This window comes from Podarcis bocagei (genome assembly GCF_964188305.1).
Source record: "Podarcis bocagei genome assembly, chromosome: 2".
Taxonomy (NCBI): domain Eukaryota; kingdom Metazoa; phylum Chordata; class Lepidosauria; order Squamata; family Lacertidae; genus Podarcis; species Podarcis bocagei.
The window spans coordinates 101,636,933-101,660,139 of record NC_138126.1 but is presented as its reverse complement, the minus strand read 5'-3'; the positions used below and the strand labels follow the sequence as shown (position 1 = coordinate 101,660,139).

Below are 23,207 nucleotides of genomic sequence, written 5' to 3'. Positions count from 1 at the left end.
GGCAGATGCAGTCAAAGCTCCTCATCCGTGTGTGTCTGTCGCCCATGTAACTGGAACTGTGTAAGCAGAACACAACCAGTGCGGAGCTGTTGTTACAAGTACAACGGAATCTGTGCAGGTGTTGTTGGTTGTGTTTGCTTCTTTACGTACCCATTTCTGTTGCAACTGACCAGCTGCACATGGTTTCAGAAAGGGGCATGTGCAATTTTCAGTGGACAGAGCAGTAAGAGAGGTGGTGCTTAGCCCTTTCCCCGTCCGGTGCTTTTCCACCGCATCCTCCCATCTCCAATATGTCAGATCTTCTCGGCAAAGGTTTAGTCTGCACTGCTGATTTTGGAATTTGAGGGTGTCATGTGGCAGGGGGAGATGCAGTAAAAATGGCGGTGGGAAACATTTTAGGCACCCTTCTCCTTGAAATTTTTTCCCTTCTGAGGTTGCTTTTCACTACATGAAGCACACATGTTCAAATACACGTTTGTACGTAACTTGCAGTTGTGAGCCCTTAAACTGGCTGTATTTCTCATATGCATGAGATTAATACAGAGTTTATTTATAAAGGTTTATAATCCTGCCATTTGTGGCAAAGCAGCCTACAGCGGATAATAATATTTAAAAATACAACCTCAAGCCAGTAAATAACACATCCTCCCCGCAAATGTTTCTATCTCCATAGGTGCAGTCAGAGCTCATGAAGAAATGGACGCGCTGGAAGCTTGGCTGGGACATAGAAGAGGAATACAAGCACACGTACAGCCACACACCCCATGTCCGCAACGGGGGTACCAGGACCGGCGAGAAGCACAAGCTGGTTGGCAACTACCTCAATGGGCTGGGCCGCAGCCAAGCCACCATGCACACCAGCACTCAGTACCTGGAGAGGACAGCATGCAGTGCCAGTGAAAACTTGGCAGTGGCCGAGCAGCCCCATTGCTACGAGTTCCCTGACACAGCCGAGAGCAACCTCTGAAGCTGACTTGCCCGTCTGCCCCTGGCTTATGGGGCCTGTCTCACTCTTTGCCCCCTGAGGCAGCCGTCCTGCAGAGCAAAGAGGGCAGCTGGCAGCCCAGGAGGCTGTGGGACACATGACTGGAAAGTGTGCCCTCTGCCAAGCAGCTCGGCGCTGACTAGATGGTGCAAATTCCTTTTCCGTGCTGGAGACATGCTTACGAGAGACCCAGCAAGACGAGCTGCCTTGCCTGTCCGCATGCTGAATGCTCCAGGACATGAGATCCAGGGGACAGCCCAGCCACAGGGCATTCTGACAGAGGGGACAAGGCCAAACAAGATTTGTAGTGGGAGGAGATTCTGTACAATTGTTAGGAAACTTTGAAAGCCTGCACATTTATGATTGTGCCAGAATCAGCACTGATCAGACTCCTTAAGAATCTCCGATTTCCTCTTTTTTTAAAAAAAACACAACAACCAAAATCCAACAACCAAGTTTCTAGTCCTCATAAATTACAGAGAACAAGCACTATTTGCAAAATGCACACACACACACACACAAAGGGTCTGTGCAATTTTTTTTTAAATCAGTCATAGGCTAGGATATATCTAGAGGCTATCATATGTTTCTTTCATTTTCCCCAAACAAATTGTGCAGCAAAACATGCAAATGTATGTATAATTGTCCAATGCCAAGTGTCCCATTTGCAAAAGGTCAAATTTAGTGGGCTCTCTGAGTACAAACTTTGCAGATCCACTTTCGCACATATGAAAATGTAGTCTCTGGAACAGAGATGTCTTTGCCTTCTGGGCACATGGGATGGCATACTACTTAAAGAGATATTTTGGGGCGGTGCAGAAAGCATTGCCTGCAGAGTTTGGAAGGAAAACAGCACTACCATTCAGTATATATATCTACGTGGAAGTGACACGGCTCACTTGGGTCACTGACTTTGTACGTGGCTGTACCATTGCATCCACACTGTGGGCATGCTTGCGCCTTCTGTGCTGGGTGACTCTGTAAATCTACTTGTGTGGGCAATACAAGCTCTGAGGGCCTCTTCTGTGTCTGAGTATGTCTGCCTGTCAGTGCCAATGTTCGGGTGATTGAAGGACCCAATAAATTGTGCTGTATGTCCTGGCAACTTAGACGGTGCCTCCTGATGCACTGAGATGTTTATCCTTGCTGAGGCTGGACTGCCTTTCATTCACCAGCATGGACAGGAACAGGTGTCCTGCACCAGCCTTGTCCTTCAGAAGTACTAACCTTTCCAGGGAGGCCACGCAGCAGCTTTAAATCAGAACCACTGCAAGAAACAGGTAATTGCCAACTCCTACCCCTGTGTGATGTCCCATCCAGTCCCCAAGTCCCTTTACAAAAGTGCTTCACTAGCACCCTTTGATGCCAAAATCTCCAAGCAGCAACCATTGGTATGTTCTTCTTTAAGAACACTGCATTCCACGCTGCCCAAAAAAAGTTGCTTATTTTTTTAAAAAAAATATTTGCAGCATATGTACATGCACATGTGCATGCACGCACAAATGTGGCTTCTGAACATGAACAGCCACATAATAACTCCATGCGTGCACATCTTAGTGATGTGTCATAGCAGGACACCAACTGCAGTATGGAAGAAGTCTTCAGTGCAGGCATGTTAGGAAATCATCACAGCAGTCGGAGGCCATCAGCTTCCTGCTACCTCCCTCCTGCCCATTCCCATTTGCAGCCAGTCTAAGCACTGGCAGGAAACAATCACCTTCAGCTGTGGCAGGCTTCAGGAGGCAGGTGGTCCGGTGGGGCAGAGAGCAGATTTCTCTCCATTCCTTACCTGCTTCCAGCCTGGTTTCTTCCTCTTCCATCCCATCACTGGTCTGCCCGTATACTATGGTGTGGATTCCCTCTGTGGGCACAGAATGCTTTCTAGCCATGGACTTGTTGTCTGGTCTTAGACAGATTGCTTTCTTTCTGCCTCTGCAGCTTTCCTGTGAATGGGAATCGACTATAAACCAGAAACGTAATTTTCATTATTTTCTGCTGCGTACCAATTGTCTGGCCTTGAGCAAGTATTTTTTTTAGCCCTTGCTCCAACTGCTAAGTCCAATAGGACTGCTCAGGGGGTCTCCATCACAGGTGGTCATCACACGGAAAATATCGGCAGGAGTAGCATTTTCATTGTGAAGGCCTTGTTCTCTTTACTTCTGGTGGAGGGAGACATGTACACATAGAATGAGCTGGAAGAAAGTTAGGCAGTGCAGAATTGTAACAGGTTGATCTAAGAAAGGTCCCCCTAAAGCTGCCAAGGCGTATTTTTAAGATTAAATACTGTTCACATTATCTGACCTGGAATAAGGCCTGAATGCCAACTGAAAGGGCCTGGGGCAAGGTTACTGCTCATTGTGGATTCTTACAGACATCTGTGGAAACAGTTTGAATGCTTATACAAGCCTGAAAAAAAGCATTCATATTGACATGTAATTTGATTCACAAAGCATTATTTGAGATAGCAACAGCAGGCAAAACTTGAAGATGGGACAAAGAGATCCTACTGAGGAAGAAGAGAGAGCAGGTAAGCTTGAAAATGAACTTGCAGCACATCCCAGATCCTTTTCTGTTAGGAAGGAACCTGTGACACTCCAGATATTGCAGGACTACATGATCCTCCCTGATCATTGACCATCCCAGCCAGAGCTGATGGGAGTTAAGAGTCCAAAAACATCTTGAGGGCCACAGGTTTCCCATACCTGTGATATTAGATCACTGAAATCATACTGACTGCTCAGCTTTGCAGCCCTGCCCAGTCATGTCACTCAATAATCCACTAGTGGCGTCACTTCTGCAGAGGACCACACTTGAGAAAGTGCATGGCCCTTTTCCTGACGTGGGATGATGACGCACCCATTGTGCTCACTTTGGATGCCTGCTGGACGGGTTACAGAAGAAACGTAAATTGTGTAACATTGTTCACAAACACATAGCACTTGTCGTCGTGTCCCGTCCCCCGTCCCCCCCCCCGTGCTACGTGCGCAAACAGGAGAGCATAGTTATGTCACACACTCTCTCCAGTTCCTTTGTACCTCCGCCTAAGGTGCTTTGGCAGCATGTGACTTCTAAGTCTCCCTGAGCTAGTTTTAGGAACAGGACAATCCCCTTGTTCATGGGATTAGTCCCCCTGTCTCTCCCCCAGTGCACCACCTCCCAAAATGTCCCCCCAAACAGGGAAGCATATGCCAAATTAACACTCCGCTCGCTGCTACGCATGCGCACCCTCTTCAGTTTGACAGTGGGGTACATGCACACAGCCAGTTATTTGCTTGGCATTCATAATGCCTGTGACCCTCCAGCAAACGCCTTCCTCATTTCATCTCCCACTGGTTTTAATTCAAAACAACACCTCGTTCCCAAGCCGTGAGATGTAGAGCTTTTCCTTCCCTCATTTGGGAAGGAACACAATCCAGTGCCCTCTGCGCCCTCAGCCAGACCGCAGTCACACCTGGGGCCTGATTGGCTTAAGACCCAACAGACTGTAAACATGTCCCAGAGCCAACATCAATGGCCACAGGGTACCCACGCATTCTGTTTAGGACTCAGGAATCTGAAAGGCACAGCAGGCCCAAGTGACCATTTAATCCGAGCCTTCACTCCATGTTAACATGCAACAGGAGAAGAGACGCAGAATCCCGCAAAGTAGGGCAATCTGTGCAATCTGGGAAAAAATGCTTTCTGCTCCAAACGATGGCAGTGATGGCTGTTTTGAAAATTCAGACATGCTGAACTCGCAGAGCTTACCAAATGCTTTCTTTTATTCCAGCAAGCATTTTAATTGAAGTCTGATTTTAAAGGTTTAACCCATTTTTAGTCTTGTAGTATTGGGTCCCCTGTACAACTGCTTAGAGAAGGCTGTGGTGAAGCGGCACACAGTTGCTGGTATCCGTCTGTCTGGGGAGAGAATGGAAGAATGCACTATCAGGCGTAAAGTCAAACTGCTGGAAAGTTACAGTGCCTGCTGTGGCTGTAGAGACCGATATAGGAGAGACATGTTTTATTGCAGCTGGGGCAGATGAAGGAATCTGGTTTAACGGTTGGAGATGCACCATGGCATTTCTTTTCTCTGTGCTCCTCCCAGCAGTCTAGAGGATGTGACCTAGAGGAGAAATGACCGCTTGGATACATGACCAGTCTGTCTCCAAGCACTGCAGTTGTCTGCAAGGGATTCGCACATGGTGGGGCATACAAGTGTCATACAAATTGTTGAAATAAATAAATAAGTTGCTGTCTTGCATATAAGCTCACACTGCACATGGAATACAAGCCCAGTGACCAGAAGTGCAAGTTGTCTTTGGAAACATAACAGCAGTATTTGCCTGGTTTATTGTTTTCCTCTCTCTTGCAACCTTCACACCCAAGAGCAGCCGAGAATGGACTCAAGAACCACCACCTCAGCCATCTGTTCACAGGCCTGTGGTGAGCAAGGGGCACAGACTGAGCTGATGTCTCTCCCCACCCCCTGCAAGGAAGCCACTGCCGTCACCGGGTGCCTCTGACTGAGATAACGAGCCTAATTGAAGCAAATTGCCGGAGCACAAAGGCACTTGATGCAAAGGTAAATATGGCTGGTGGCGGGTCAGGCGCATGGCATGGATGGCACGTTCTTCCCAGTTGTCAAAGTATCTCAAAAGTGAAGCCCAAGAAAGATGCCTCGTGCCTGTCCTCTGAAAGGGAGCGCCCACAATGCTGTTGCCTTCAAAGAGGCTGGGAGACTGGTGTGACTACCACAGTGGAGAGAGGGGAGCAATTGCCCTCAGGTTCTGTGATGCTCAAATTCCAAGACGAGCAACGACATACTTGATCATGACCTGTCTCCCGCCGACTCAGTTCCAAGACTATGTGGGATGGTGGACAATGTCCCCATGGCAGAACTTCCAGTGTAGCATGTTTGTGGACTCAGATGTGGACTCAAATGTTGCAGGTAAGCACCATAGGGCCAGCCCATAGCCAAGGGGGCTGGCTGTACCATCGTCATGAAGAGTCCAGGGAGACTGACTTTCGACCTTCACTGATACGAATCCTAGGCAGGCCTTGGACTCCTGGCAGCATGCATGGTTGGCGCACACCGTCCTTATCTCCCACCCTATGTAACTGTGCCCAAATGCAGAAAGCTGTGTCTCTATTGGCACACTGAGTAGAGTTGGCAGGATAAATTACAGCCCAGAGAGCACAGCACCCTAGGCACTCCTGTCTGTCGTGTGGGCGATGCTGCGCCTCTGACAGCCACTTAGTCTCCAAGCGCAGACAGAAACTTATGTAAGAGCCCCATCGGGGTCAATTTCACGGTCCAGATCCTACAGCCTAGGGAGCAGGCAGAGACCCCACCCACACAACACAGGAGGTGCTGGCAGACATTCCTTCCTATTCCTGGCATGGGCTGCTCTGATCTTATCAACAAATGCTCACGATGGGAAACTCTGGCCTATGGTGTCATGAACTTCGCCCAGAAAGGTGATTTAGAAAGAGCTAAAGTTCCTGCCACTCTCTACCCCACTACACACACACACACACACACACACACACAACCTATTGATTCTTGGGGCCCATAAATTGTACCCTGCCATATGTGTCTCTCAGAGGACTACTCCCAAAACAACTTGTGTCAGCCCAACTTCAACACATCCCCCACTAGCTCCTCTTATCACTGCCTGCATTTCCCAATGAAGTGAGGCCAATTTAGGGAAATTTGTTCTCCTCGGTTGCAAAGTTCTCTCACAGTGCAAAGAGCAGAAAGTGAAGCGGTTTCCTGGGCCCCACCAGTGCTGCTTGCTTCCCCAGCGCACTCGGGTTCCATGCGCCACAGGGAAGGCAGAAGATCAAATGAACTGACATTTTCTCCCAGCTGTAAAGGACTGTGGCACATGTCATCTGCGAAGGATGGGCTTCCATGGTAACAGGGGATGCTCTGACAAGAGCAACACTAGCTAGGCAGGAATCCAGACTTCTTAGGAGGAATGAGTTACCTGCTAGTGGACACAGGCATGACTAAACACTAGGAGGCAAGGACTTATCACAAAGTACATATAGACCAGCTCTGCCTAAGCACAGGTGAGCAACTTGTGATTGTGGAAGGGGGATGTTTTTAAGCCAGGCCATGCTGGTTCATATACACACATTACCTTGCTCACAGGAGTGATGGACTCTGGAGCTAGCAGACTACTTCATATGGAGAGGAGTCTGTAAAATTAGCAAGCAACTGCACAGATGTCAAGGACTGATACGATCATTCCTTTGCTAAATATACAATTACTGAAAAGGAGGACAATCAATCTTGAGTCTTGTTTCATATAGGAGTTGATATCCACAATCAATCTTTACACTAGCCTCAGTACTGACTGATTTCCCCCATCCCTCTGTGCAAACAGTATCAAAGAATAAGATTTCAGAAGAGGGGGAGAGAATAGGAGCGTCAGAAGAGCGGGGGGGGGGGCTAGATGGGGCATGTGCAGCAATTCATGTGTCTTACAAGGTGTCCAGGAAAAATATATAGGAAAAGAAGCTATAGCTGTCCCATCCACCACTCTGGGGTCAAAACAGTGAGACTTGAATTCCTTCTGAAATCTTTTCTCGGTTTAATTTATAAGATTCAGCCAGGCCTGCAATTTAAACAGAGCTGAAACAGTCAGAAAGAATAACTATTTCCAGCATTATTTCATTTGAATGATGATTCAAGGCCCATGTATGAAAACATCACTTTAAAGTGTTTTATAGAAATGTGTTTTCTATTCTGCTGCAAAGAAGTTCAGTAAAACCTCAAAACGTACTTTCACCACTTAGGCACATGCATTTCTGTGGATTAAAAGAGACATCATAATGTTTACACACTTTTAAATGCTAGCGCCTTAGGAATAATGTATGGAGAGGAAACGCACCATAATCAGCCTAATGAGTTTGGGAAGCTGTCATTCGGTTTCTGTTGCTCTCCTAGGGCCTTTTATTATCTCAATACTATCTTGTTTGTAACAACTCAGCGTTAATGGTAGTGATTCATTTTGCTCTTCACAGCGTAAAATTTGGTCATTAAAAGAAAATCAGATAACTGTCACAATCCTAGCTCTCTTACCAAATAAAATAAAACTAAACTGTTGGCTTCAGGAAAAATAAACAAACACATGCTAAACATATTCAGGAGCTATGTGGAATAAAAATGTTTCCACACTATACAAACTCCTTTTTAGATGGGAGCTAAGGGAAGCTAATGGATATGTAAACAAAGAGGACAAGAACCTTAAAACTAAACCCAGCCAAAATTAAGTACTTTTAAGTTTCCTTGATTTCAGGAACGGCACTTGCTTAACTTTTCCTATCATTATCGACTGGATTTTGAAAAGCTTAATTAAATCATGCTTTGAAAAACAACAGCTTTGAATTCCAAAAAGTCACTGAAACCTATTTAAAATTATATATTCTGCAGCTCAAAGCAGAAAAAGTCATTCAGGTATCTAGATCCCCTTGTCATGACTCATAGGATAAGAGAAACTAGTTCATTCATAGATCAGGTTAAAAGAAGAATGAGCCTTGAGATGAATGGGATTTTTCACCACGTAGAAAAGGCAAACTGCAGGATGTCTCACAGTTTACCCATTGATTAACTGGAAAAGGGGATGGAGAGGAAGTATGCACAACCGGCAGACAATCAGTTTGATTTAGCACAATTAAGCTCATAAAATGCTGCAACAGACTTACACACAGATCTCATAAAATGCCTCATAAGAAACAATGCAATCAAATTCAAGGTTGAGAAGCACAAGTGTTGGGATTCTAGAAAAATGAAGTATGCAGAAAAGACATCTGATAATCCTTACAGATAACACAGCTCACTGAGAAAATATCAACTTGATGTACTGAACAGTCATCAAAGAGACAAACAATGTCAGGAACTGTTAGGGGAAACATAAAAATAAAACCAAAAATATCACAACCACATATATTTGGGGTGTCAGCCTAACTTGAATACTGTGCTATTTTCACCCCATCTCAAGAAGCTACTAATTTGTCACAGAAGAATGGAAGAAACTGCAGTGAAAAGCACATGCGAACACACACATCTCTGGGGGAGAAAGCAGTTTCCAGTATTTGCAGTACAAGCAACCTAATTTCATTCTGGTATTGTTTGAGTTCACTTTTGTTATAGGGCGTTTGCCTTTTGTAATTCCAAATATAACTTGCATTCACTGCCCCACTGCTGCCATGGCACCTCCATCCCTCAGGTTGCACAGGACATTCCTAGAGATGCGCAGTCAAGCTTTGGTTCCAAGATGCTTCTATTGACCATCCTTTTAAAAACTCGTCATCTAGAGCCAAATGTATGCTTGCACCTTGTGAAAACAGTGCTGCCGCCCCAAATTCATTCTGTACTTGCAAGTATAGACTGAGCAGGTACAAGAACACCTACACAGATCAAGTGTACAGACTGAACTGTAGAGTTAATGCACGACATCCACTATAGTAAGTTGATGCAGAAATTTGGCTCTATTCCAAACACACATCTGAACCACACCACCAGGGATTCCATCCATGCCTATGAGGGTTCCTAGATCCTTTCACGCAGACCACATAACCGAATGCGTGTTTTGCGTATCTCAGCTCTGCGCCAACAGCAGTGTAATGACTACATAATTAAAGGCTTAAATGAAGGGAACAATGTTTTCTATCAGGGGCTGTTGGCCAAGCGCGTCATTAGAACTGAGTCACAACAATGAGCAACTCATTTCCAAGAACCACCCCTCTAGATGCGGAAGAGGAAGGGCTTACTGATGCAAGGTGCAAATAGAACAGAGTCCCTCCCAATTTCTGGTAGCGTTATGTATTTCATAAGGGGTATATATGGCCAATGACAGATCTGTTCTCCTTGAAAATCTTCAGGGCATTTTAGAAGCCAATTCCGTACTTAGTTCTCATCACTATTCTGATTGAAGAAATCCAGCAATCAGTCTGCATACATCATTCACAGGGGTTTCTTAGCCTAGTGTCATAGCAAACTGTCCTAGCTTAACAGGAGCCGTGTGGTTATCTGGCTACTGTCAGGATTGAATATGGAAAATCTAGGATTCAAAAGCTGGTTCAGCCCCAAGCTCATTGAGTAAGCCTAGGCAAATCACTTTCTCTCTGCCTACCTAACCTACAGTACAAAGGGCAGGGACTGTGAGGGCAACTCCAGGTTGTATTTTGCAGGAGGGATTCAAGTGCATACCAATTAAAGTGGATTAGAGTGCTCTGTCACCATAGTGCAACAAATCCTTTTTTAAAATGGATTTTTGTGATTAAGAAAGCGAAGAGGAAATGCACTGGCACGAATGGATAACGGAAAGGTGTATGAACACCCGACCAGCAAATCAGAACATATGCTCAATAAATACCACACATAAACTAACCTCTGCATAAGGTTAAATTGTGCAAGTAAATGAGGATGAATGCTCAATAAATAGGTTGTCTGGAGGAGCCCTGAGGTTAGCATCCATACGGAGCACCTTGGAAGGGCAGCATACATGTGCGGCAGATAAATTATCGCTTTAAAACTTCTCACACATAACTAGATGGATGGTTGGGTGATGCTGTGTATTCTCATCTGAATGAAAAGAGCTGAAGATGCGTTTGTAGGACTCAACCCTCAGCACCTAGGCTACCTTGGGCATAAGGAAGACTAGGCTTGAAAAATTCACACTTTCTATGTCAATAAGTATTTAGGGAAATCTTCATGTTTCGAAGATAGCTCTTGCTGGTTACTTAGTTTATTAAGACCACTTTGCTCTTCCTCACCCAGGAAAGGTCAAAACCACTTCATGATTTCTAGAACTTAACTCCCCGCCCCAACTATGCTGGATAACTGGAGAACAAGTGGTGCCATGATAAAAACAGACTGCAGAAATTGATTTTGCTTAGCACAGAAAATACTAAGAGGTGACATAATCTACTATTCAACTACTTGAAGGCCTGTCAACAGCAGGAAACAAACAGAAGAGCTCTACCAACCACCCAAAAGGTTGGTGCTTGGCTTTAGGAAGAACGTTTTAACTCTATGATGATAGAAGACTATACATGTTTGGTTCGGAATATGGTGTATTATGTTGATGTAGCTGAACTATTGTACAGTGGTACCTCGGGTTACATATGCTTCAGGTTACATACGCTTCAGGTTACAGACTCTGCTAACCAAGAAATAGTGCTTCAGGTTAAGAACTTTGCTTCAGGATGAGAACAGAAATCGTGCTCCGGCTGTGCGGCAGCAGCAGGAGGCCCCATTAATTAAAGTGGTGCTTCAGGTTAAGTACAGTTTCAGGTTAAGTACGGACCTCCGGAACGAATTAAATACTTAACCCAAGGTACCACTGTACATTTTAAAACTTAGTTCCCGATTACTGTAGATTAATGATTAGTATCCTGCCTCAGAATAAACCACGTACTCTTTGGATATTGGGCTTTGCAGGTGCCAGTTCTTCCTTTCCAGGAGTTCTTCACTCTACCTCTGGGACACAGCAAGCTTAGACTCAAATTATTTCTAGTTTTTTTATAAGCTGGGAATATATCACAAGGCATACATCTACCTATATTAACCTTGTTTGTACATTTTTCTGTTGTGCAACTGGAACAGCATACTGAGCAGGTCAGGCCGTCAACTCAATCTAGTCTGGTACAGTTGATGTTCTTGTGACTGGTTTCTTTTTCTTGTCTATTCACTCCCTAATGAGAGCCAAGACGTCGCCAACAAGGCATGTTTCATTTGTATCAGCACTGCCATCTTCAGACAAAAACAGGGAACGTCCCACAAATTTTATCCAAACTTATTTCCCCATCAGGACAGAGAAAACATGGGAGCTCAAGGGCATTGCTTCACACTTTGGCTCCTTTCACTTGACATGAGAGAGAAAACAGGAATGAGAGAAGAGGGTGCTCTTTGTTGGACCCAGTTTTATGATATTTTTATTTTCAGCCAGCCAAGCCACTTCTGTTTTGTTTATGGGCAGAAAGGATTGCAGCCTCCTTACATTTATGGATGAAACCAATTAAACAAGTTTCGGTCCATCCAGATAGAGCTTGGGTACTCCAAATTCTCTCTCTTGTGCCATACTGTTATCACACAAGTTGCTGACTTCCATGTGGAAATGAAAGTGGAACAAAGAAGGCCTCACATGGATTGACACACCACTTCAGGCCCCCTGCTGCCTGCTGAGCAGATCTCACCTTATCCACACCTGTGCTGCTGTACAGCCACAAGATAATACCTGCTCTTCATTCTCCTATAACTTTTAACACTTTTTTAACCATGTTTGGCAACACACCATCCCCTTCTATACACGTTATACAAATCTAGTGAAATCATGAATCACTGTGATTTCAGGGATATCATAGATTAATACAAGTCTTGCAGCAGAATCATGAGAACAGTAGTTAATTAGCTACCAGGCAGCTAATTAATAATAGGAAAGGTGTCCAAAGCAGACAAGCAAATAGGCAGAATAAAGAAGGCAACTTAAAAAAAAAGCTTTCTGTTAGTGTATGGGAAGTGGGGACAGACTCAATATGCAGATAGGCATATCTGTTGTCATCAGGGATGAGCATGGAATAGATGTAAAGGCTTTACTATCCTCATATCTAAGGGCCTACATGGATGGGTGAATTCACTGAAAGGGATTTAGTGAGAAAGCAGGAAGAGGATTAAAAACACAGAATAGGAAATGTGGCCCTGTCTGTTGGACAGAAGAATATTTCTTATTTTCTGCAATCAACCAAGCGACACTGATCTGTATAGATGGATAAAGAACAACTAGCATGGGGATGTCTCAATGTCCCGTGTCCCGTCCTTGTGTATTTGGATGGATGTAACAAGATCAAACCACTCCCAACTCTTTCCAGTTAATGCAACACAAAAACCCCACCCTTTGTGTTAATGAGTGCTTGCTGACACATCAACTAGGGGAACTGTTCCACCCACATCAACATCAGATATTTGTTTTTACTGTGAACTCTCCACAGGTTTAAATCTATAGTATGAGCAACACCCTTTTTCTTTATTTCATTAGATGGGTTTCTCTTCAACGTGCAAGGTATTTTAGGACAATTTCAATGCAAAACAAATGCACAGTATTTTTGTTGTTGTGAGAAAGCTACATGTGCACTTGCCTCCAAGCCAATTGCAAACTCACTGCATTTTTTAATTTTTAAAAAATACACAAGCTACAGTATTTTGCTACTGGGAATTTGCTATTTCCTTTTATTTACCACAACTGTTGCAGGAGTGAATACTGTACTAAAAGTGATAAGCGTTATACTAAAAGTGATAAGCTTCCCTGACCCCATCATTTTGCCACTTTTTAAAAAACCTGAATCTTTCTGTATCTTTTCTGAATCTGCTGTATCTTTCAGGAACAAGCATATTCACACAAAATCCTGTTACGCAGAGAGAGAGAGATTTGTAGAGCAGCATGGCTGCCCCCTTCTTTTTGTAATGCAATACCTTTCTAGAATAATTCATTTTATTTTCCTTAGAATTTAATTATGGTTTTGAGTGAAGGTTTTGAGCCCCCCACCCCTCTGAAATGGAGTGGTGGTGGAAAGGCTATTCCCTGCAACAATATTCCTGTTCCTCTAGCGTTTCATGTGTGAAGGGTATCATGTCAACTTGTGCAGGATCAGAGCCAGCATTAACAGCAAGGACTATTAAATCCAATTACTTTTGTGATTTGGTAAAAGTCCTCACTTTTTCAGCGGTGAAAACATTTTTTTATTTAATGTAATTAGACCCACTATGCCAAAATTTGACCTCATAACCCCCAAAAGAATTCTAGGCCACAAAATGCAAGGGGTGGTGGTGGGGGATAGCTCATAAACCTCACAGGTCAGACTCTCTAAATAGGACTGTGTTTCAAGAGATTCACAGTGGCCAGAGGTGACAGGGTTCAGCCTTGGTGAAGTGATGGGGGAAATCTTGCATCTAGTAAGTGTAATTTAGATGGCAATAAATCCTCTGGACCAAAGGACGAAAACAGATCTGGGTATATTAATAGATGCAGCATTTAAATCCCAGTCCCCTCAGACAGCAACAGGGATGTCTCATGCTTTCTCGCAGGACTGTGGTACCTTATGAGTGTGGAAAACAGTGCAGGTTTCCAAAGCCATTAAGTTGGCTTCCACAGTCCTATGTATAAGGTGTAAAAAGACAAGTGTTCCATGTTGTTAATTCACGGACCAGGACTTACTCTTCCAGTTCCACATTCACAATCACTTAAGCTGAATAGAATCCCCCACTGCTCATGTAAGTGTATGCTAAAAGGATGGGGAAAGCACACTATTTCACAACTTTTGATCATTCGAGTATGGCTGGCTGGGTAAGAGGTGACAAGCTCATCTCAAGAGACCATGAGCATGTGCCCTGAAGTTCCACAACAACGGGAATCATACAAAAACAAGATGACGTGTGATCCATCTACAAATACAGCCCCCACGTTAAGTAGAAGGCAGAACGTAGGGATTGGCAGCTGGAGGCCCAGGGACAAAATCCAAGCTGGCAAATGAATAGTCATTTAGCTGCAGACCAAGAATACACACACACACACACACACACACACACACACACACACGTACCTAGGACACTTTATTCCCAAGCACCCACACTGGGGTTAGTTTCTGTACTCGGCTAGTGATAAACTGCCTTGTGAAACCCAGCCATACAGACGGGGTATAAATAATACATTATATCATTATTTTTATTATTATTGCTTCATTCACTCGCTTTCCACAAGGCACCCACATGATGTCAGCATCCAATTGTTGTCCCCCCCCCCATGTTTCTTCTATGGCTCTTCTGCCTTTTCTCGGAGATCAGAATATCTGCTTTTAATTTTTTACTAGAACTGGTTGCAGTTTTTCTGCACACGCAGATAGCCATAGCTAGGCTTTTCCAAATCCAATGTGTGTGGTGTCTTATCGGGCAGGTGAACATATCAGCAGTATCACACACCCACTATCACCTCTATAAGGGGCATCATTTTATCAAGAATTCTTTGTTATTCCCTTAGTTCCGATCATTAGCATCAAGACACTTTTTTGGCCATACTTATTAAAAAAGTTAAGTTCTCCACACAATAATGACAAAATGAAAGTGCCATGGTGCTAACTTTTAAGATTTAAGACTCGCCCCTCTTTCTCTTCATTGCCATCATTTCAGCACTGCAGATTTTCCCTATCACTTTTAAAGACCTAAAGGTGATCTCATCATTGCACTTAAATAAACTAAAAAAACTGACTATAGGAAATGGCTGCCCAAATGTCTTTGTCCTCCTTTACCCATATACAGTGGTGCCTCGCAAGACGAAATTAATCCGTTCCACGAGTCTCTTCGTCTTGCAGTTTTTTGTCTTGCGAAGCACGGCTATTAGTGGCTTAGCGGCTATTAACGGCTTAGCGGCTATTAACGGCTTAGTGGCTTTAAGAAAAAGGAAACAAACTCTCAAGAACTCGCAAGACGTTTCGTCTTGCGAAGCAAGCCCATAGGGAAATTCGTCTTGCGGAACGACTCAAAAAATGGAAAACTCTTTCGTCTAGCGAGTTTTTCGTCTTGTGAGGCATTCGTCTTGCGGGGCACCACTGTAGTTGTGTGACGCACAGTAATGTGGATTGTTCGTAGCAGGATATACACATATAAAAGTTTCCTCCACCATGTTAATTTTGTATTTTTAAAACATAGCATTATAAATTCTCTGGTCAAAGTCCATACCAAGCCCATCACTCTTGGGTGATTAAGGGTCAATTTACATGATAAAATGTTTATGTTGAGAAATCAACATGAGCTGATTTGTTCCATATAATCTCATCACATTCCAGTTGTGCCCACATTTGGAATATTTTTTGGGGTGGGTGAATTGCAAAGGTGTCTGGTCTAACGATGCAGCCACTCAGGTAAGAGGTTGCAAGGGACACTGCCCAGTCAAATCAAAGGAAAGACTCAAATTATGTAGGTGTAACTTCACACAAACAGCCACATGGGTTAGCACTAATGAATGACCATTCTGTAGCCTTTTCAACAGAAGGGACAGATGTGATCAGCACATTTACAGACTTTGGCATCCCTACACAATGGGTTGAGGACTAACATCTATCCTCAAAGATTCACAAAGCACTGCATATTCCTGTATCTATACCTGTATCATCAAAAAGCTGGGGCAGGAGGACTAATTCTGAGGCTGATAATATTTTCTGAAATCTATAAAGCCTTTACACATCCCAAAATATCTGGTGAAGAACAAGGGACATAACTACATATTACCAAAAACAACATGTCTGGTTCTCCTTGTTTTCCTCAAAAATGGGGGGGGGGGGGCTAGACACAGGGCTGTTTTGGGCTGCAACCACATTTTCCCTGAGGCAGCACTGCACTAAAGCATAATCTATTAAACACAAGAAAGAGCAATAATGATTAATGGAAAGAAGTAACCTCTATGGACTAACCCCACAAATAGAATGTAAACCTATCCCAAGTAAAGATTTACACTTTCAGAGTGTCTTGGAAAACTGCCCTCTTTGTTTAGCTTGGATCAACAAATAAGATCTCACTTAATTGGGTTAATTCCCATGTTGGCTTCATATTTCAGCCAGAAAAAGAAACCCTGCAATACTGCATGGAGGGAAGTGTATGGTTAGAGGTGCTGAAAGATTTACTGAAACCATCCCGTTTATCATTATCACACCACGGGCAACCTTTATTTTCTTCATTTGATCTTCTATATCTTCCTTGACGTCTCCTTGGCACTATGCTCCATGTTGCTTTCATAGCTACGTTTTTGGGCTGCCTGTTGGCAGAGAAACACACTCTGTTCTAATCCAATTCATGACACGACATTTGGTCAAAGTAAACAAACTGGTCAGGCTGGGTGCAAATATTGCCCACTTCAATCAAGACTGGCAAAAGCACGCAGCAAGTTGGGTATGATTTGAAAGCTAGCATAAAGATATATTTGGGAAAGCAGACTGAGATAAAATATCCACAGCACAGCAAACTACTGAGGATTCAAGCGTTACCGCATTTGGGGGTGCTGATTCAGTTTGCAGCGGTAGGAAAATCCTCCTTATCCAACTAAAGGTAATAATATCACCTGCAGCCAGATTACAGTGTGAAAATAATGTTAGCTTCCTGTTGACCCTACAGGCACCACTGCTCCAGTTCCCAGACTTCAAGGAGGAAAAATACCTTACTAAGCAACACTCCCTACCCTGTTGCCTTAGGGAAAATGGATGTCTGAAAGTCTCCACCATTCTGCTGCAGAGGCACACATGTGTTCTGTGCACACAAAAACTTCTTAAGGTGTCAGCTAAGACTACTCAACATAACCCAACACCAGATAAACCCCGTGCTAACCCTATTAAGCACCAGTATTCCAAGGATAGGAAACACTGTAGGTGCCTGCTGCCAATCACACAGAAAATGACCATTTCATTAGCCAAGGAAATAACAAGTTGTGAGAGAGGCCTTGCTTCACAGTAGGTGTCACCTCATAGCTAACATGAAGCACTTTCCCCAAGCATCCTGCAACTCCACCTCCTTCACAGCACGATGTGAACACCCTTCTAAGGTGCACAAAATAATGTGTATCCAAATGGCAACTGTTTACCAAGCACTAGGATATCTTTCTGAAGACTGATAGCTAAATACATCACACCTAAGGGACTAGATATTTCATAGTTCCTTCTCCCCTACAGGATTGCAAAAGGGACTTGAATGCCCTTCTGGAGGCTTAACCATCACAACAGCATCAGGTTAGGTTGAACTGTAAATTACTCCAGACAGACTAAGTTGCAACTAGCCCAGCACCAATGGAGAGTAATAGTCAAGTAAAAACAGAGGAAGCCGCCAAGCACTGCCGTTGGGCAACAAAAGGAATAAAACCCCTTCCTTTTGAGAAAATTCACTCTGGCTCAGGTGAAGCAGTTCAGAACAATGAGAACATGGAACCCAAAGAAAGATTGGTAAGCAAGTCCCGTTCATGGGAACCCAGCTAGAGATGCAGGATAAATTCTCAGAGCAGAATGTCAAAATGACTAACCAGATTTTATTTACAACACTCCTTAAAAGACAGACACAGACCAAGAGGGGACATTACAAAGGGAAAAGAACAGCCACCATGCCCCTTGCCTACCCAACTCTGAGCAGGGTCCCCAACATCACTGCCTGAGCTGGACACAAACATGGGCACTACTGCCACTTGCCAGTGCCCAGCACACACCAAGGCTGTCCCCAGCCCTGCTGGGGCACAGGGGCTGGGCTCTGGGGCTAGCTCAGAAATGCTACCTGTCCCCCTGGCTGGGGCTGCAAGTCAGCAGAGTGTAAAGACAGCAGAACCTGGAGTACCTGCTCAGCTCAGAATAAGGGAGTCGACTCAGTTTTATCCTATACAACAGAATCCCAAAAAGAGTTTTCCCTTGGGAGACTTTGTACCTGGGTCCCTCAGCCTCTATCTTCAGCGTTTCGCCATTATTGTGCCACAGAGCTGAGCAGATAGCATATGGAGATCGTAGCACAACACTCTTTCATCCTCCAGTCTAAAAGCTCAGGTACTGTATGAGGAGTCAGTCTGAATTCTCACAATGTATTGATAGGGTGGACTACGAAAACCCATATTGCTTCTGTCCCATCATTCTCTCTTAGCCTTGCCCTAAGAAGGGCTGGGCTTTGAGACAGGTATAGGGAGAGATTAGATATTGTTCCTGATTCTTCTGCCTTATTCCACACTCCTAAAACAGACAGGGTACACACCAACCTCTTGGCCACCATCAGAGTAAAATGTCATTTACTAAGGGGAAAAGGTAATTTCTGGGGCCAATTGTAGAATGAAGGCAGGCAGGCCAGGCCAGGCCAAGGGAAGCTGTGAAGAAAAGGCAAGAAGCCTATCCTTCCTTAGGGAATTCAGAGCCAGCCCCAGGCACAAGCCAGACCAAAGGAGGAAACCAACACAAAGTCATCAAATTCATGTACCAGTGGCCACACGCCAGCACTTGGGGCTGAGGCAGGCCAAGCCATTTTAGGATTTCTTAGCATCCTGTGTGTTCCGCCGCTTTAGGTCACTCAAGTCAACAGGTCTGAAAGCTGTCAAAAAAGAAGAAAGGAGACACAATTTAGGGTAAGATTCCTGACTACCAACATTGCTTTCCATCAATACTCCCTCCAGCCTGCCTTGATAAGAACAAAGATGCTAGCCTCCCCACCATCCCCTAACAGTTAGTACCCTAAATTGGAATTCAGATCACAGGTAACCTACACACCTAATTAAATGGTTTGAGTTGGTACCCCAGACCTATTCAACACAGCAGGCCATTACTACAACCCAAACCCAAGGGGTCTCCAGTTCTACCTAGAATGATAACCTAAATTCTGAAACCAGAAAATCTCTAATATGCAAGAAAGTAGGTACATCTATATTCATGTACCTAATCAAATTCATAGACTATAACACTACCACTATATGTTTCCAAATATCCTCCTATACAAGAGAGTTTTCACCATATGTCAGAAGAGCAAGAAAGATGAGGACAAATGGGCTTCCAAAGGGAACAAATGTCAGAGCCTGGGGCCAACTGCTGAAAAGCCCCTTTCATGAATAGCCATCCAGCTCAACCCCAGAGAGACCCGGAACAGGGCCTGAATTGAGTCAATAGACAGATCTGTATTGGAGCGATCAGTCCAGGTCATATAAACCTTTAAAAGTCAACACCAGCACTTTGAACTGAGCCCAGAAACTATCTGGAAACCAATGACAACAATGCTTCTAGTGACAGGTTTCAGTTAGGATTCTTTCAGCTGTATCTTGCACTCTATGTTTTCAAATGCTCTGCAAAGCCAGTCCTACATCAGAGTAATCTAAACTGGATGTCACCAAGGAGGTGTAACCATGACTAAATTAGACCTTTCTTTGAAAGGGGAAAGCTAGCAAAAGAAAACTCACTTTTCAGACTGGGGTTTGGCATCTTCTCCACATACTCCTCCACAAGTCCCCGTTCACCACTTGCCATCTGATTGCGGAGATCCCGCTCCACACACTGCCATGCTGCAGAGAAGGGGAACAGTTAAAGTGGGGATAAAACTTCACATGGAGAATACGGAAGAGCCCTTTCCTTTAGCCCAAGAGTACTGCCAGCTTTTGGCACCCTAAGACAGCCTAGACACCAAGCAGTGGTCCCACCCTTACTACTGGAGAAGTCTTTAAATGCAAATAAAGAAGCAGGGAGGCAATGACAAATGTTTGTAATGCTGGATGCAGAATCAGAAGACAAGTCTCACATACCCTCAGAACTATCAGTCAGTTCCAAGAGTTGGATTCATATCTAAACATTCCAATGAGTCTCATCTTCGTTTTCTTCACTTTCCCGCACCCATCTTAAATACACGAGTAAGGAAAAAATAACACCAGAACTGGCAACCGCATGAGAAACATATGTTATATACAGGGTAAGAGGTAAGGAAATGTGCTACTGACTCAGTGGAGATGCAGCAACTGAAGAGATCAGCCTTCTCAAATGTAAATACTGCACCTTCAGAGATGAAACGCACATTCTCCTCATGTGCAGGAGTGAAGATCTCACTGCTGTTGCTTGGGGAGCGAGGGCTGCTGTTTCTCTTGCCATTGTATACAACTCGGGAGACAGGAGAACTGGAAGTGCAGTGGAGACCCCAGTGAGAGAGGAAACAAGACACTGATCTTTGCCACAAATAAAGAAGCAAAAAAGGAAGATTTATACTAACTATCCTGGCAAAAGGATCCTTTAGCTCTACAGACCATTCAATGTGGCTGCTATTACGCTTTTCAGAGAGTGTGACCAATACAGACTGCGGTTGTGCTTAGTTGTCATTTACATCAGGAGTAGGCAGACTTCAGGCATGCAAAATCTACTTCTTTTTTTAACTAGAGCTCAATGATCCAACTATCACAGCCAGCTCACAAGAGTTGCACACTTAGAATTGAAGAACACTGAGCTCAGGAATTTGTTTTGAATATGAGCACTGAACTAAACTGAGCTCACAGTCCTTCTATATAAAAATCTACCTTGGGTTACCCCACCCTTTTCATCACTTGAGCCACATTACTTTGAAGGGATGGTCATTTTGTTATTGTCAGTGCCAAGCAACTGGGAATCAAAAATCCTTACCGCTCTACATCAAATCACCCAGAGATCTATTCTGATATCCCTATGGCCGACCCCTGATTAGCATGATACCTTCTTATGTACAAAGTGTTAAACAGTTATTGTTTCAGACTCAAAACTAAAGTTATATAAATAAAGAATAGAAGCTTGGAGGAACTGACATCCAAACATTACCTAGTGAAGCTGGGTGGGGAGGTGAACACAAAGACCCATGCTAATGACCAGTTAAAGGTTCCTGAACCACTGTCAGCAGGTAGCAACACAGAAAGATTTTTGGTACATAACCATGGTATACACAACCACCAAAGACAGCAAAATCAGCACTGTGGGTTGAAAGTCTCCAATCATCGAGGAGTCAATACATTCTGACAGCCCGCTCAGTATTAACACAAGTTCAATTCTCACAGCCCCATAACTTTTCTCACCTCGTCATGGCTGCCTCTTTCCCAGCCCTGGCCCAAGTCCTGGATGTGTGGCTTGGCGGTGCTAAAACAAAGACAAGACACTGAGCTCAATGGGGACGGACCCTCAATAAATCCCACGGGTGGGGACAAATTGCTCTGGTAACCGACTTTGGGTGGAAGCATCTATGCCCACCTCTGCTATTACATTTAAGGAGATTGCAGCATCTTACAGGCATAGAAAGCAGGATCCCAACCACCCTCCTACCACACTACCGATAAGTCCCACCCCATCGCTAAAAATCCCCGAATGTGTCAAAAAGCCCTGGAGCCCCCCGACCACCACTTCGGGACCCCACCGCCCTCCTCCCTGCTCCGAGTCCAGTTCCTAGAGGCACCTGCGCCTTGGGGAACCCCAATACTTCCCTCAACAACCCCCCCTCCAATCCGCAACCCCACGCTACCCTCAGGCACGGAGATGGGATGTCAAGCTTCCTGAGGGAGGTGCGGGGAGAGGGAGGCCCAAGCAGCCACACTTCTCCCGGCCCCGAACGACAACAAGGCAGGCGTGGAGTTTGGGGACTGCGCTACTAGGCCCAGAGGAACAGAAAGGGAGCACTTCCACGGGGGGCCGGGGAAGAAAGGGCGCCCCACTCGCCGCGGCCCCACCCTCAATTCCCCACCCCGCAACCCTCTTCACCTGGGCCCGGGTTAAGTCCCGGCTTCTCTCGCTGCTGCCAGGCCCGGGGCGGAAGAGAGCGCCTAGGCCGGGCTGCGCGTGCGCACTGCGGGCGAATGGGCCCGGGTAGCCCCTGCACCTAGTACCCGAGGGAGGAGGTTTCCATGGAAACGCAGCGGCTGGGCAGGGAGGGGTATCCATGGAAACGGGAGTGAGGGGTGGGGAAGAGAAGCTCTGGGAGACGCGGGAGAGAGCGGGGCGGGTCTCCAGAAACGGAAAAATGGGGTAGAAGCCGGAGCGGGACGGAGGCTTCTTAAAAGAGATCGCCTTTCCCTCCTTTGTGAGCTTCGGGAAGTCGGCATTGCCCAAAGCAGAGGCGCCGCTTCCCAGGCTTGGGTCAGGATCTAACTGAGCGCTACCCCCCACCCCCACCCCAGTTTACCGTGTGCCCCGTTTTGTGGACATTTGAGGCTTCTCTCCACATCCTGTTTTCATAATCATTACGCTCTAAATCTACGCCAACTAAGTGTGGACAGTTCTGTGATTAGTGGGTGGGTGGGAATCATTGACATGATTTCACACGTTTACATTAATATTTTCCGTGTTTGTATTCGAATTGCAATCTGAAAAGAGCCTTCTCCAGTTTTCCGAGATCTAGCTCTGTTTGGGATGGCATTTAGGATGCATGGCTGACAGAAAGGATGGCGAAATTTCCCATTAATTAGGAAATGTTATTGTTTTTCTGGTGTAGGATTAATTTTAGACCTTGCCCAAACCTTCAGGATAGGGCACACTATATATACATTGACACTTTCAAATAGCAATGCAAAAGCAATCCCTTCCTCTCTCACACACTTGTATCTTTTAAAATTCATTTTTAACTTACCCATTTGAATGGGTTTTTGCCATTACACAATGTTCTGTAGAAGCATTTTAAAGTGCTGCATTTGGAAGGGGAATCATGGGAGTGGAGACTTCCTGGTTTAGTACAACTCCAACTCATTAG

The 23,207-nt window shown here is 44.8% G+C and overlaps 2 protein-coding genes across 9 annotated transcripts in view; one reads left to right on the top strand and one right to left on the bottom strand.

The window, feature by feature from the left end:
- The window catches only part of GCGR (glucagon receptor), a 45,516-nt gene extending 43,512 nt beyond the window's left edge, over positions 1-2,004 (top strand). For both annotated transcript variants that reach the window (XM_081184790.1, XM_081184789.1), the window contains exon 14: positions 674-2,004. In XM_081184790.1, coding sequence (XP_081040916.1) covers positions 674-967 — 294 coding nt within the window. In that variant the 3' untranslated portion in view covers positions 968-2,004. The remainder of the gene's footprint in view (positions 1-673) is intronic.
- Positions 1,410-22,379, bottom strand: MCRIP1 (MAPK regulated corepressor interacting protein 1). Of its 7 annotated transcripts, none has more exons than XM_081184793.1 (6): positions 22,223-22,379; positions 21,547-21,607; positions 20,510-20,676; positions 19,924-20,025; positions 18,957-19,067; positions 1,410-4,882 (listed from the first exon to the last, which is right to left on the bottom strand). In XM_081184793.1, exons 2-5 carry the CDS (start codon positions 21,552-21,554, stop codon positions 19,003-19,005), a joined length of 342 nt encoding a protein of 113 aa, XP_081040919.1. In that variant the 5' UTR covers positions 21,555-21,607; positions 22,223-22,379; the 3' UTR covers positions 1,410-4,882; positions 18,957-19,002. The 7 variants fall into 7 exon arrangements, with proteins under 7 accessions (XP_081040919.1, XP_081040920.1, XP_081040921.1 ...); XM_081184794.1 differs by having other exon boundaries at positions 1,410-4,878; XM_081184795.1 differs by having other exon boundaries at positions 1,410-2,928.
- Between the last annotated feature and the right edge of the window lie 828 nt (positions 22,380-23,207).